The 14783-nt window shown below is 60.5% G+C and overlaps 2 protein-coding genes and 1 long non-coding RNA gene across 3 annotated transcripts; 2 read left to right on the top strand and 1 right to left on the bottom strand.

The window, feature by feature from the left end:
- The first annotated feature begins 170 nt into the window (after positions 1–170).
- Positions 171–1613, top strand: LOC123594026. Its single transcript, XR_006710645.1, has 3 exons — positions 171–285; positions 575–825; positions 1504–1613. It is a non-coding gene; the product is annotated as an uncharacterized LOC123594026 (long non-coding RNA).
- On the bottom strand, positions 1065–2868 carry LOC123594021 (EKC/KEOPS complex subunit LAGE3-like). Its single transcript, XM_045470578.1, has 3 exons — positions 2079–2868; positions 1573–1698; positions 1065–1360 (listed from the first exon to the last, which is right to left on the bottom strand). Exons 1-3 carry the CDS (start codon positions 2159–2161, stop codon positions 1234–1236), a joined length of 336 nt encoding a protein of 111 aa, XP_045326534.1. The 5' UTR covers positions 2162–2868; the 3' UTR covers positions 1065–1233.
- A 2028-nt stretch (positions 2869–4896) lies between these two features.
- On the top strand, positions 4897–7386 carry LOC123594484 (collagen alpha-1(I) chain-like). The gene is made up of 5 exons (XM_045471210.1): positions 4897–4950; positions 5081–5376; positions 5827–6417; positions 6705–6833; positions 7054–7386. Exons 1-5 carry the CDS (start codon positions 4897–4899, stop codon positions 7196–7198), a joined length of 1215 nt encoding a protein of 404 aa, XP_045327166.1. The 3' UTR covers positions 7199–7386.
- Positions 7387–14783: the final 7397 nt, after the last annotated feature.

The raw sequence follows: 14783 nt of genomic DNA, 5'->3' as shown, positions 1-14783 counted from the left end.
CATGTGTTGAAAGATCCTTGTTTTCCGGCTGCAGGTTCCTCCCGCCCGTGCCTGGAGATGAGAGCTGCCTGCCCCGTAGACAGTGACAAAGAACAGGGCAGACACAGACAGTCCGAGGCTCAGGCTGAGGCGCTCCCTGGTGACGTTGCTCATTGAAATGCTTCCACCAGCCACAGGCCGCTCTAGACACTGGCCACCTTCTTGCTGTGACACCTGCCTCCAGGACAAGGCAGCTGTGCCTTTACTTTCCTCACTTGTCCCGAGGACCTATTCGGAGACGCTCAGGTACACATTCGTAACTATAGAGTCACGGCGTTCTCCACAGCTCAGTCTCTCTCTGCTGACAGTGCTAATTCTCCCTCAGGCAAGGCTCTGTTCCTCCTCTCTCCGTTTTAGAGACTCACCTCGTGCACCGGGGCGTCGCCCATTCCCCTCCTCAGCCACTCGGGTGCCTTGTACGTGGCCCCACTGTTGTGCTAAATAAGAGAGTCTTGGAGGAGAAGGCAAAGGGTAATGGACTTCATGTCCCCTCCCCACCTCAGGGAGACCTCTTCCCCTTTTTGTTTTCCTCAAGGACCCTTGTCAGGACTTTAGGGAAGCAAGCAGCAGCGTAATAAACTGGAAAAACACTTTGGGGAAGGATGAGACATGTGAGAGCCAACCACAAGGAGCTCTGAGAGTTGTGGGTTCGGAACCTCAGGGAATGAGGCCTCTGATGACACGGGAGTATAGAATGGGCAGTGGGGCCGACCCAGCCAGCTGTCCCAGCGCTCTTCTCCACAGATCTGAATCAAGGCCGATAAGCCACAAAGTCCTACTCTGCAGGTATTATACATGACTACGTCCATGCTAGTATAAAACTAAAACAAAAATTCTAACATGTGGACGGTAGTTAATGTCCTGAATAACAGGACATAATTTTTTTTCTCCCATCGCCTAACTTGTCTTCTTCAATTGCCTTCTAGTACTTGAGTATCTGAATGTCAGAATCTCTCCCCCTACCTGAGAACAAAGGCGAGAATAGGAGAAGGCGTAGATGCTAAAAATAAACCCAGACTTAGAACAGTAGCAGTTACCATTTGATCACCAAAAAAAAAAAAAAAAAAAAAAATGTGGATCTGAAGCACCCAAGGGCCAGTAGAGGCAAAAGATGCGGCCTCAGTAAGGAAACGGCAGCTGCTGCAGGAATCACTGTCATATGGGGGGGACACAGAGTTGGGTCCAGCCACCTTTTCACTGCTGCGGATTTGTGAAAAAGGGGGGCATGATGATCTGCATGGTCCGTATCACTAGGTAAAGCTGGCCAAGACAGGAGGTGATGGACATTTGGAGCTGGCCAGGGTCATCGGCAGTCAAGCGGCTACAAGGTAGGAAAAAATAAGTCAAGTTAGGGGGCAGGTGGGGCACATTCCCCGCTCCGCCCCTTCACACAGCAACGATCCTAGAGCACCACACTCCTTCCTTCGACTCACTCCTTTCCTGTTTCCCTTGTCTCCATTACAGCTCCTCCGGAATTGACCTTGTCCCTGGTCACCTGCCACCACCCTCTCCCTGGACCGTTCTAGAACTAACACAGTCAGGATGCTGCCGTTCACATGGAGCTCCTTCCGAACTGGCTCCTGGAGCTCCTCGTTTGGAGTCAGGAACCTGTGGGCAATCTCCGCATCCATGGCCGAGGGGAAAGGTATAGTGAGGGTGCTGGTGGAGACTGGGTTAAGGCACCATCCACAGTACTAATTTTGCCTGTGCCTCAGGCCTCCTCTTCAGTGAGGCCTGCCTTCCCCACCCCAGGCTGACCCTCAGGCTGTCCACAACCTCCCACCCTATACAGCCAGGCCACCCCGGATAGCATTGTCCCTACCGCTTCAGTCCCATCAGGCGGTCCACCCCACTCCCCATCCTCTGTCAGCACAGGCCAAACCCTAGCCGATACCCTCCAGGAGCCCGGAGCTCCCTCCTGCTCCCCTTTCAACTCCACTTCCCCAAGTCTCCCCCCACACCCCACCCCGCCGCGCGCCAAACCACCTCCAGCCCATCCCCCTGCCGTCCAGCCCGCTGGGACTCCTTGAATAGGATACAACTGAAGCAGTCGGTTACCAGGACCTCTAGCGCCAGGCGCGGCATCTCCACCGGGACCTGGTGTGTAGGGTGCCCGCTCCATCTGGAGAGCGCCACCAGAGGCGGCACCTACCTTTCCCACAATGCTGGTTCTTTCCGGATTGCTCAGGCCTCCGGGGTTGCTGGGATGGCCAGGGTCACAGGCACCGCCCGAACCACCAGGGACTCTGGGGCCACTGACACCACGAGGTCCACCTGGCACACACTGGCCACCACCTGCTGCGCCCACCACCACGCCCACGGCACCTGTGCCTTCGTCTGCTGCCCTCACGGGGCCTCCACCAGCCACCTGAGACCCAACTTTGAATCCTCCCACCCTCTCAAGGCATCACTGAAGGACAAAGCGCTCTCTCACAATGCTTCACCCCTTTACTCCACAATGCAATTCCGGATGCCCAGAGCAACTGTCCACACGGACCACTGGTAATGCCTCCTGACCGGTGATTGGTTCCCACCAAGCAGTCCCTTCTGTAGCCAATCAGTTCTCACTTAGGAAGCTCCAGCCCTTAGAGTGCCACGACACCCTAGGGCGTCTGCCCAAATGGGCACCCGCGTGGATGCGTCTGCCTGAACCAGCCGTGCCACGAGCCTTCGACGGCCCGCCAGCTGCGATATCCAGGAAGCCTCTGCCTGACACTACTCCCCACACGGCGGTGCGGCTCATGGTCCCCACTGTCCATGCCCAAACAGACTGCCATGGCCCAACTCCTAAAGCCTCTGAGCACGTGACACAGCTGTGGAGAACTCCGTGACTCTATAGTTACGAATGTGTACCTGAGCGTCTCCGAATAGGTCCTCGGGACAAGTGAGGAAAGTAAAGGCACAGCTGCCTTGTCCTGGAGGCAGGTGTCACAGCAAGAAGGTGGCCAGTGTCTAGAGCGGCCTGTGGCTGGTGGAAGCATTTCAATGAGCAACGTCACCAGGGAGCGCCTCAGCCTGAGCCTCGGACTGTCTGTGTCTGCCCTGTTCTTTGTCACTGTCTACGGGGCAGGCAGCTCTCATCTCCAGGCACGGGCGGGAGGAACCTGCAGCCGGAAAACAAGGATCTTTCAACACAGGCACGTCTATAAACCCCGCCCTCGGCCGCCTCCCCAGCAGCTGCTGCCTCTCCAGCGGCTGCTCCCCCACCAATCGTCGCCAGGCGCTGTGACGTGTGACCCCACTGCACCCACGCAAACCAGTCCTACCTCAGCTCCACCCCCTCCCCACACCCCTAGCCCTTCCCCAGACCTCGTGGGAGGCCGCCAGGCACCACGGCCTGTTGTCCAGAGGGCCCTGCCTCTTCCTTGGGCTCAGTGTCCCCAGCACGTGGGGCTCCACGACCTCGCAGCGGTTCGTGGAGGGAGATGGGCCACGGCCCAGACGGACACGGCCCCGCACCCCGTCCCCTTCCCCGGTACAGGTGGACACACCAAAGCGGCCTTTGGAGGGGGCGACTGAGCACAGGTGCGGGTCAGACCGGCGGTCTGGGAAGGTCACGAAGCGGCTCCCGTCGGGGGGCAAGCCTGCCAGTAGGAGGCAAGGAGGGAAGGGATGGCGACTGGAGCTAAAGTAGTTAGTGGCCACGGAGAACAGGGATGCGGTCGCATAGGAAAAACCACAGTGCAAAAGGGAAATCACTAAAATCCCAACTTACCAAGCTACTGTATACGTGCGCGGAAATCCTGCAACGGTAGCCTGACGTGTAAACACCTCGTATCTCTGTGTGGTGGGACTGAGGGTGGTCCCCACTTCTTTTTTGTGTATTTCTCCCCCAAAAGGTTCAGAATGACTTTACATGACCTTTAGTGTTTTCAATTCTTTGACATCCTTGTGTGCGTGATCTCTACGCCCCACGTGGTGCCGGCACTCACGACCCAGTGAGTGCTTCCACAAGTCAGGCTTGAGAGAGCAGATGATGCCATCCAGGGCGCCGGGCAGCAGCACTCCCCGCACCAACAGCACGACGAGGACCACGCAGGGGAAGGTAGCCGTGAAGTACACGATCTGGGGTGGGGGGGGGGACGGTGGGGGGGGACCTGCTCAGAAGGGGCCCTGCGGCCCCGCCTCCCCACTTAGGGGCCCCCAGCCTCAGCAGGGGGGCAGGCGGGCCACACTCCCCCCACTGTGGTACGGTCCGCTCCGAGGTCAAGCGGGAGGCCAGCCTGCAGCCCCCCCTTCTACTCCTCAGAGCCTGGGCTCCTCCCGAAGGAAGCGGGGTGCTCAGCTGGCCATCGGCCGCCCCCGCAAGGACAGGTCAGCTGTAGAGAGGGAGGGCGGAGGCAGGACCTTCCCCGGGTGGGGAGCAGGACATCGGCCTGGAGGCAGGTCCCATGCCTCCTGTGGTTCTCTGCACAGAGGCAGGGTCCTGGGCAGGACGGAGTGGACTGGGCCGGCCGGAGACAGAGGCGACAGCGAGGTGACCGCGAAGACCTCTGCCTCCGTCCCACCCTCAGCAGAGCAGGACAGGTAGGCAAGGGAGGGCCACGGGCCGGGTCCCCCCAGGCTGGCCGCAAAGCAGAGAGTGAGGAAGTAGCGAGTGAGGAAGAGAGGGAAACTGGGGCGGGGTTGCCCGACACAGGCAAGTTCAGCTGGCTGTCGCCTGGGCCTGTCCCCTCAGGACGGAAGGCGGCTGGGCTGGAGTTTGGAGGTTGCGGAGGACTACCCAGGCACGCGTGGGAAATCCACCGGGCTGGGTTCAAGGACCTGCCCCCGCCTCAGGCCCTGGCCCGGTCACCTCGCGTGGCGGGGTGCCCCTGCCCCCCCCCCCGGCGGAGACACCCCTTCTCCCCACCGACCATGCTGCCCCCGCCCCTGCCATCATCACCCACCCCGACCCGCCCGCCTCCAGCTGTACCTTTCCTGTTGACTTGACCCCCTTGCAGACACAGAAGTAGGCCAGCACCCAGCAGGCCGCCAGACACAGGGTCACCTCCCAGTTGAGGGCCCCTGGCACGTCCAGCACCCCCCCCCCCGCCCCGAGAGCCGCAAGACTTTGTTCCTGAGGGAGGGACAGCCCATCAGGGCTGCCGCAGCAGAGGGCAACGCGACCGGGGAGCTGTCGCCGGGGCTGTGCTCCCCCGTGCCGCTGCCCTCGGGTCCAGCTGGGCCCCCCTGGGCCCCCGGGCCCCGGGCCCCCGGCCCAAGCCCGCAGCCATTGCGGTGTGGGAGGCGGGAGCCTGGGAGCCCCCGGCCGGAGGCCGGTCGCGCCCTCGGCGGTGTACCGTCCCCCAGGCTGGCAGGCACTGGGGGACTGACGGCGCCCGGGACCGAGAAATGGTGAGGGAGCGAGGCCCGTCCCTTCCAGCTCCCCTAGGGGCCGCGCGGGGCGTGCTCCCTGAGGACAGGCAGGGCCTGGGAGTGGCCCCTGCTCGGCATCCCGCGTCCGCCCCCCCCCGGCCCCCGGCGACGGGTCCCGGCACACGCAGACCCGAGCCGTACGGGGAGCCCACGGACAGGGACCGGCACGGTGCTGCCCAGAAGCGCCTGAGCGCGGCCCGCGCCTCGATGCCCGGGACCCGGGCGGGCGGCGGTCAGCCGGCCGCTCGCACTGGGCCCGGCTGGCGTTGCGCAGACACACGCTTGGGGGGAGGGGCGGGCCGCGCCGGAAACAGTCACGTGCCAGTGGCCTCACCAGAATGCTCTCGGGGACGGACGAAGGAGCCGACAGTGACGTCACGCGTCGAGGGGCGCAGCTTCCGGAGCCAGCCTCCATCTCCTCGGCTTCAGCGTCGACCGGATCCAGGCTCTGGGCCAACACAGCGAGGCCGGCTCGGTGGGAACCAGCTCCGCGGGGTCTGTCTGCGCAGGCGCCCTGGCCGTCCCCGACAGCCTTGCGCGCCGAGGGGCCGGGCTTCGCGAGGCCTGCCAGGGGTCTCAGCGGTCCGCCGACAGTGGGCGCAGCGTAGCGGTGGGCTCTGTGGAGGCCGGTGCGGCGGCCATGAGGGCCCCGGACGACCAAGCGGCCTCTCCGGCCCCGGACGACGGCGCGGAGGAAGTGGCGGTCACGCAGGCCCCTGACGATGACGGCGCGGACGGCGCGGCGGTCACGCGGGCTCCCGAGGGTGGCGCGGAGGACGCGGGGGCAGGCCCACAGGCCTCCGACGGAGGCACGGACGGCCACGACCCCCAGCTTAGCCCCCGAGGTCCCGGTTGCCAGGGCAACTGCAGCCGCCACGATGGCGAGGGTGGCCCTGGCAGCAAGGGAGCAGTGGTCGAGGGGGCCTGCGCCCCTCCCCTGGCCGAACGGGCCCCGAGGGCCCTGGCCCCCGGTGGAGACGCAGCGCCGGCCGAGGTGACCTCCTCAAGACTGCTGGAGTTGTATCCTTTCCGCGGAGCCTGTCTGGGCAGGGGCCGTGGCGGGGTGGCTGGGGAGCAGGGCGGCAGCCCGGGGACGGGACGGACGGGGGCGGGGGTGGGCAGCCTGGCGGGACAGGGACGGCCGGTGCCCGCGGGCCCCCAGGGTGGGGGAAGCGGCTCAGGGTGGGCAGACGTGGCGGGAGGGAGCGCGAGTGTCCCGGGGGTAGAAGTGGGCCTCTGAGTGGTCAGGAGGCTTCAGGCCATGGGAACTCCAGGAGCCCGTTGTGCCTTAACCGGGTGCCTCCCAGCAGGCTCACCGTGTCTTTCCGGTCGCCCCTGGAGGCAGAGATGGCCCGCAGGTCCCTGACTACACACGTCCAACGCCACCGAGGGTTGGCTCAGAAGGAGCTTTGCGTGAGGGGCAGCGCCCTGGCCGTGTGAGTCCTCCCTCCAACAAGAGTATGCGCGGGACGGGTGGGCGGTGGCGGCGGGAGCCGTGGTCGCATCTCTGCCTTCCAGTGCCGTCGTGGAGGCCCCGACGCACGCGTTAGGTGGAAGGCGGGGGGCGGGGGGGTTGTGTGGGGGAAGGGGCTGGTGCCCTGCACCTCCACAGCAGGTCTCCCCTTTAACCGGATTTCCCTCTTCCCTCACTTCTAGGAGATGGACTACTGAAGACCCCATCTTCTTGCGAGTTTCCGTCAACTCCTTCCTGGACCGGCTTCCCCTGGTGATACGAAACATTCGCGCCTTGGGGTCCCGGCCTCCGCCACGCCTAGGCCCGGGAAAGGGGGCCGAGGCCTAACCTGGTAGCCCTCACGGGGCAAGGCACAGGGCGTTGACCCTTGGCGTCCTCGCCACTTTATTATCGCGGGTCTAACGTTCTGCAGGTCCGGGCCTCGGTGGCTCTTGGCCCACTTCAGTTCCTTCCCTGCGCCCGGAGGGGCGGGCGCTTACGTGTTTGTTACTGCACAACATGAAACTGAGCTACTCTTTTGTGTCCGAGTTTCTTGTCAGTTCCTGCGCCTCCACGTTTTCTTACCTTTGTTCTGGTGTTGGAAGGGAGGTTCTGGGAATCGTAGTCCAGCAGCCCAAGCTTATCGAAGACGCCTCAGGGAGAGGAAAATCAGGTCCTGTATTCAGCGGTAAATACTGCTGACGTTTTGGAATACGTTCCTAGTTGTATTTACCCATTAAATGGATAACAACGTATAATGTATGCATTTTCCAGTTTAGCGTTAACTTTTCTCCGGATCCTTTTTGTTTTGTTTTGTTTGTGTTTTTCCCCGTTGAACGTACTAGCTTTCCCACTCCCTAAAAACTCTTCAAAAACTGTTATCCAGGAGACACACAAACGTATTGTTACATAATGTTGAGCAGTCGGGTCGTTCTCAGCTTTGCCCCTAGTATGGGTCGTGTGAGTCAATGGGATTCTTGAACAGAAGTCTTTGCGCCAACAGTTACTTCCTTCAGATCGTTTCCAAGAGGTAGAATCCCCGCGTTCTATGGCTTCTCGGCACACAAGTGCTCTCCAGAAAAGACGCCCCGCCGCCAGAAGTCTGGTCTCCCCGCATCACCAACCAGTAGGGTGGCTTCCTACCGAAGTAGAAGACTCCTTTTGTACCGGGGAAATAAGCACGGAAACACTAGGAATTTGGGGGCTTACTGGCCTTGTTTCCGATGAGCAAGGGAGTGGTGCCACGAGTGGCTACGGGTTTGGGGGCGGGGTGGGGGCTGGTTAGCTCCCTCTGAGTAGCTTGTGTCTTGGAACCTCGCTAAACAGGAGTGCTAGCCTCACGAGGGTTCCCTCGGAGTTTCTACATGCATGGTCATGATCTCTGTAAGCAAACACGGTTTTGGTTCCTTCCTTTCCGGCCTTCCCGGGGCTACGGGGGCGGGGGGAGGGAACAGGCTGACACTGGACAGATGGGAAGCAAGAGCAGGAAGGCACATCGCAGAGAACCAAATCCTGGATCCAGCCATGCCTGAAGACAGAACTACCCGCCCCCCGCCCCCGCCACGATCGTTCAGTTACACACATCCAGAAACTCTCCCTTTGGTTAAGCCAACACGAATCCTTTTTTTCTTCTTTCTTTCTTTCTTTCTTTCTTCTTTTTCTCTTTTGTTTGAATGCTTTTATTTAGTGTTTGAGAGCAAGACAGAGACAGCGTGAGCGGGGACGGGGCAGAGAGACAGAGAGGGAGACACAGAATCTGAGGCAGACTGCAGGCTCTGAGCTGTGGGCACAGAGCTCGACGCAGGGCTCAAACCCACGAACTGTGAGATCGTGACCTGAGCCGAAGTCAGACCCTCAACCGACTGAGCCACCCAGGCCCCCCCGTCGTGAATACTTTTTATTGCTTTTCTTTTTGTCTTTCTTCACTTGCAATAGAAAAGTCTTGTCCTCTATTGAATTGAGGAACCGTAGGTTTTCTTGTCACTTCACCTGAGAACGTGGCTCTCCCTTCTTTTAACAGAGAAACTGGGCTCTTTAAGTTTACAAAGGCATTGGCTCCTAGCTGGTAGGCCTTCAAGCCGTATGGTGGTAGAGTCTTCTGTGGGTAGGAGTCCAGAGAGGGAGGGGAGGGACTGCAAGGGGCAGCTGGAGGAAAGGGACAGAGAGAAGGGGCACTGGGACCCACCCTTTCCGGATAGGGCTCCCGAGACTGGCCCGGAATTGTGGGGCCAGATCGTCAAGAGACCGGAACTTAGTGTGAGCCTCCCTCCGTCTCCCAGCAGAGCCCAGAGTTAGGCCACCGCCCTGGCCCCACAGACGGACCGCTGAAGGTGCCGGGCGGCCTTAACACGTCAGTCAGGTCACAAAACAAGTCGATTCCAACGCGTCCCAGAGACAAGCCAGAGCCCTGCCCCGCGGCCCGCCGCGTCAGATGTGATGCGGCCCGCGTCTTCCACGGCCTCCTTCCCTCCCCTCTCCACCTTGCTCACTCGGATCCAGCCACACTGGCCTCCTCCCTTCTCTGAAACACACCAGGCCCAGGCCTGCCTCAGGACCCTTGCCCTGCCTCTTCCCTGCCTGGACCTCTCGTCCCCCGGGGTTCCATCTGGCCCACTCAAATAGCATTCCCGGCCGCTCTCCTTAAGGTTGCGTCCCACGCTCTCCCCACCTGCATTACTTTCACAGGTGTCGGGGGGTAAGAAGCAGGTGGGCCCGTCAGCATGGAGGTGCACCTGCGGCAGTAAAGCGTCGTGGGACACGAAGGAGTTTGGGTGCTGTCGATGACCCTAGGGAGTCTTGAACGGAGCGGGACGGGATGCAGCTTACGTCTTAGCAGGTTCCCAGTGCCTGCTGCGCTGGGAAGGGGACGAGGGCAGGCAGGACAGAAGTGGGGAGACTGGCACGCAGGCGAGAGACCCCCAGGCTGCGGCCAGCGGAGGTGGGGAGAAGGGAACGGGTTCCGACTGGATCTTGACGGGAGAGCCACCGGGGTTTGCTGACACGGATCGGACGTGGCCCTGGACCTCCTCAGATGCGCGGGACGCCTGCAACGGGTCACCCTTCCTCCCATAAAGGGAGCCCAGCTCCTCCAGAGTCCGACAGCCTCCCCACCTGCTTCCCTGCTCGCCGACCACCCACCCGCCACACACTGCCACCGTTTTCCCGACGTTTAATTCAGAAACAAGGTTCCAGGAACAACGACAAAGAAGCTCATGCCAAAACAGAGGCGACAGCTGGGTTTCCGGGACCACGCGCCGGGGCCAGATTCCTCGGAGGGGGAAGAGGGAACAGAGGGGTAAGGCACTGCCGCCTCGGCCACTCGGGGCGGGCGCAGGACAGGGCAGCGGGGGTGAGGGGTCCGGGCTGAGCGGGCACCACGCCGAGGAAGCTGGGCGCTCGGGCCTGGAGAAGGAGACTTCCAGAGCCCCCAGGCCCACGTGGGGCCCTGGCACGAACCCGCTCATAGCTCCCCAGGTGCTGGGGACAGGGCGCCCGAGAAAGGTACGGTCCGACCCCCGACAAGTCCGGAGGGGATGCCGGGACCCAGCCGCGGGGAGACCCCTGGGCGCAGCCACAGTCTGGGGATGGCTTCGCCGCATCACCCTGGGCGCCCCCCTCCTCGCCATCAAGTGCTGCTGGTGTCGGGGGCCCCTGCTCGGACCCGGCGGGGCCGGCCACGGCCAGGGGCAGGTGCCAGAGGCGAGGCCGAGGCTGACCGTGCCACCAGGGAGCCAGGACGACCCAAGGACAGAAGGGGCGTGAGGTTGTCCACATCCCAGAGGAGGGGCACGTGGTGACAGACGGACACGGTGAGGTGCAGATAAATTAAATAAATAGGTGGTTGCGGGTATAAACAGGAAGAGGGGGCAGGGGCTGGCACGACCCGGGGGCACGAGGGTAGGAGGGCGGGGATACTGCTGCTGCCAGGGTCAGGACCCTTGGTCCTGTCACCACCGCCCCCACGCAGGGCCCAAAGAAAGGCACTAAGGAAGGGGGCCCGGGTGTGCGCAGGGCACGAGAGACCGGTGACCACCCCATCCCCGCCCCCGTGCCGCCCGATCCAGGGCTCGGCCCCGAGGTCACCTCAGGCCTGGGACGCCCCCTCCTCACCGGTTCCGCCACCCTTAGCTGTTGCCGGACACGAGGCTGATGGTCTGTTCCAGGTTTTGCCGCAACTTGGGCTTCCGACAGGAGGCGTCTCGGTCCAGGGCGGGGTGAGGACCTGGGGGAGGAGGGTCCCCCCGGAGCCGGGCTGGCGAGGAGGGGCCGCTCCCTCCCTTGCCAAGCCGTCCTCCCCTGCCTGAGCTCTTTTGTCCCTCCTGCGTCCACGCACCCCGCTCTCTGCGGGTCCCCGGCACGTGGGAAGGGCCGCAGCCCCCCACCTCTGCACACGCTGCGACTTGGCCACCCCGAAGCCACTGCCTTCTCTGCTCGGCGGCCACAGTGCGGCCCTTCCCGGGAGTGGGCTGGACCCGCTGTCCCCAAACGCCCCGTCCCCTCCTGGCCCACACCCCATCTCCCCATCCTCTCCTGATCCGGAATCTGGACCCAACCTCCAGGTCCCCTCCTGACCCCCACCCCGCACCCGATTCCCCATCCTCTCCTGATCCGGAATCTGGGTCCAACCTCCAGGTCCCCCCCTGACCCCATCCCACACCCAATGTCGCCATCCCCTCCGGACCCCCATCTGCACCCCGCACCCGATCCCCTTGTCCCATCCTGACCCCCACCCGACACCCGAATTTCCCGGCCCCTCCTGACCCCACCCTGCACCCAAAATCCACGTCCCCTGCTGACCCCCACCCCGCACCCCAAATCCCCATCCACTCCCGATCCGGAATCTGCACCCAACCTCCAGATCCCACCTGACCCCCACCCTGAGCCCAATCTCGCCATCCCCTCCTGACTCCCACTGACACCCCGCACCCGATCCCCTGGTCCCTTCCTTACCCCCACCCGACACCCGAATTTCCCGGTCCGTCCTGACCCCACCCCGCACCCAAGCCCCATCCCCTCCTGAATCCCAACCCCACACCTGATCTCCCCATCTGCTACTGACCTGGAATCTGCACCCAACCTCTGCGTCCCCTCCTGACCCCCACTCCTGCCAAGCACCCATCACTTCGTTCTCTCTTGTCCCCCACCGCCACCCTGCACCTGATTTCCCCGTCCCCTCCTGACTCTTAGCCTGAACCCGATCTCCCTCTCACCCCCTGACCCCCCCGCCACACCCCACCTCCCCATCCAATCCTGATCCCCACCCCTACCTGGCACCCGATCTCCATGAGTCCTCCTCACACCCACCCCTCCACCCACCTTGCTGGACACTCGTGACTCCCACTCCACACCTGATATCCCTGTGTCCTCCTGACCCCCACCCTACCCCCCATCCAACCTCCGCCATCCTCTTGACCCCCACTGCCCACTCAACTTCCCCGCCCCACCTGGCCCCCACCCCACACCAAACCTCATCATCCCCTCCTGACCCCAAGCGCCACCCCGCACCCGATCACCTCGTCCCCTCCTGACCCCAACCCCATACCGCACCCGATGTCCCCATCCCTTCCTGACACCCACCCCGCACCAGACCTCCTTGTCTTCTCCTGACTCCCACGCAACCCCGGCCCCTCCTGACAGCACCCCACACCCAACCTCCCAACCCCTCCTGACCCCCACCCTGCACCCCAATTCCCCATTGACTCCTGACCCAGAATCTGCACCCATCCTCCACTTCCCCTCCTGACCCCTGTTCCTACCAAGCACCCGATCTCTTGTCCCCTCGTGTCCCCACCGCCAACCTGCACCCGACTTCCCCATCCCCTCCTGACACCCACCCCGCACCAGACCTCCTTGCCCTCCCTTGAGCCTTTTGATCCCTTCCTCTATACTAAAACGAGGTAGGTCCAGCATTTCTAATCTGTTCATGGTGAGCCGCCTTTAGGTCCATGTTGCAGCCAAACAAACAAACCTTTAGAGACCTTTCCAATTCCTGGAGATGCAATATTAAATGAAAGATGTCTGCTTAGCGAGCCCACGTCAATAAATTTGGCCCGATCCAACTTTATGTCCCTTCCACCATTGTCCCACACCCTCAGTATCTATTCCCACACATGTTCCCCAGATTTCTGTCTGTATAAATTAGAAAAGTCAAGTCATTCTTTTTGGAGTGGAACATACCTCCTCATGTGTCACACTTTGTAACTTGCCTGTAGGGGCCTGCTGGGACTTGAGTCTACTTATAGGTCTAGAAGCAAAAAGGGGTGGTGGGGGTAGGTCCTGAAGAGAATCAGCATTACCTTGCATGGCAACTGCCTCGGGGAGGCCATTATGGTTTCCTTGGGCAATGTGTGGTTAATCCCCTCAGAGGCGGGTGGAGAGGCCCATACCACTGTGAGCTAGGAGGCTGCTGCCACTGGGGGTAAATAGGCCACTTCTTCTGGGGGTGGGGAGGCCATTTCCACTGGTAAAGAAGACTCATCAGAATTTAGGGGCTCAATGGGGCACCTGGGTGGCTCAGTTGGTTAAGCGTCCGACTTCGGCTCAGGTCATGATCTCGCAGTCCGTGGGTTTGAGCCCCTCATCAGGCTCCGTGCTGACAGCTCAGGGCCTGGAGCCTGCTTCGGATTCTGTCTCCCTCTCTCTCTGCCCCTCCCCCGCTCACACTCTGTCATTCTCTCCCAAAAATAAATAAGTAAATAAATAAATAAATCAATAAACATTTTAAAAAGAGAATTTAGGGGCTCAATGCCCCCAGCTTCAGCAGTGTCTTCCCACATGTAGTCTCCATCTCAACTTAGAGGATCCCATTGTTTCCCAATCAATGGCCTCAGTTTCACAGCGGGCACGCTTCAAGTCTGGGAGTTCAACTTGCATTATAGTTCAGTTAGTTGCACTTAGGTTCTGCATTTGAATTTTCAGCAGTTTTGGCTCTGTGGCTAAAGAACGTTAGGATTTCTTAAAGGGCACACATACAAGCCCCTAGGCCGGTGATGTGGTGTTTGAGCTGGGAATTCAAATCTCTGAGCTCATCCTTCCATTTAACCACGTTCCCAAACCACATTAGGAGCTACCAACCAATGTCATTATATTTGTTAGTTTTCCAAAGAGGTTCAAAAGTATCATAGAAGAGTCACCCAGCTCCTTGTTTCTTAGAAGTAGTTGATTAGGAGTAGCCAGTGCATGTATTTTGCATATCTCTATCAGCTTATGTCACAGGCTACCAGTGTTCTCTTTGCTACCAGAAACAGTCATGAGCATCTTTAAATCTAATCAGATTGGAGCCAATTCCAGAAACCTCAGAACCAATTCCGAGAACCCATCCTTAAAGTTCTGTTCCTCTAGAACCACTCCTGGTACCAAATCTGTATTAGTCAGGGTTTTCCAGAGAAGCCAAACCAACAGATCATTCATTCATTCATTCAGATTAGATGATAGATAGATAGATGATAGATAGATAGATAGATAGAGGATAGATGAGAATGGAAGCTGAGTGGTCCCATGACCTGCTGCCTGCAAGCTGAGCGGGAGACCCGGCAAAGCTGATGGTGTAATTCAGCCTGAGTCTGAAGGTCTGAGAACCAAGGGAGCTGGTAGCAGTGTAAATGCCAGTCCCAGGGGGCAGGACAAGGTGAGATGTGATGTCACAGCTCAACAGAGAGGCAGAGGAAAGGCCTGGGGGAGAGACCAAATTCCTCCTTCATTCCTCCACTTTTTGTTTCATTCAGGCTCTCAATGGATTGGACCATGCCTGCTCAACATTGGGGGTCTACTTTACTGAGTCCACAGATTCAAACGCTCATCCCATCCGGAAGTACCCTTGCAGACACACCCAGAAATAACGTTCTGTCAGGGTACCCTATGCCCAGGCAAGCTGATACATAGAATTAGCCATCGAACCCAGTGAATGAGCTGCTTTTAGGAGCGTGACCTCAGC

Source organism: Leopardus geoffroyi, chromosome X (genome assembly GCF_018350155.1).
Source record: "Leopardus geoffroyi isolate Oge1 chromosome X, O.geoffroyi_Oge1_pat1.0, whole genome shotgun sequence".
NCBI classification, from domain to species: Eukaryota; Metazoa; Chordata; class Mammalia; order Carnivora; family Felidae; genus Leopardus; species Leopardus geoffroyi.
This window is presented reverse-complemented; position numbering and strand designations above follow the sequence as displayed.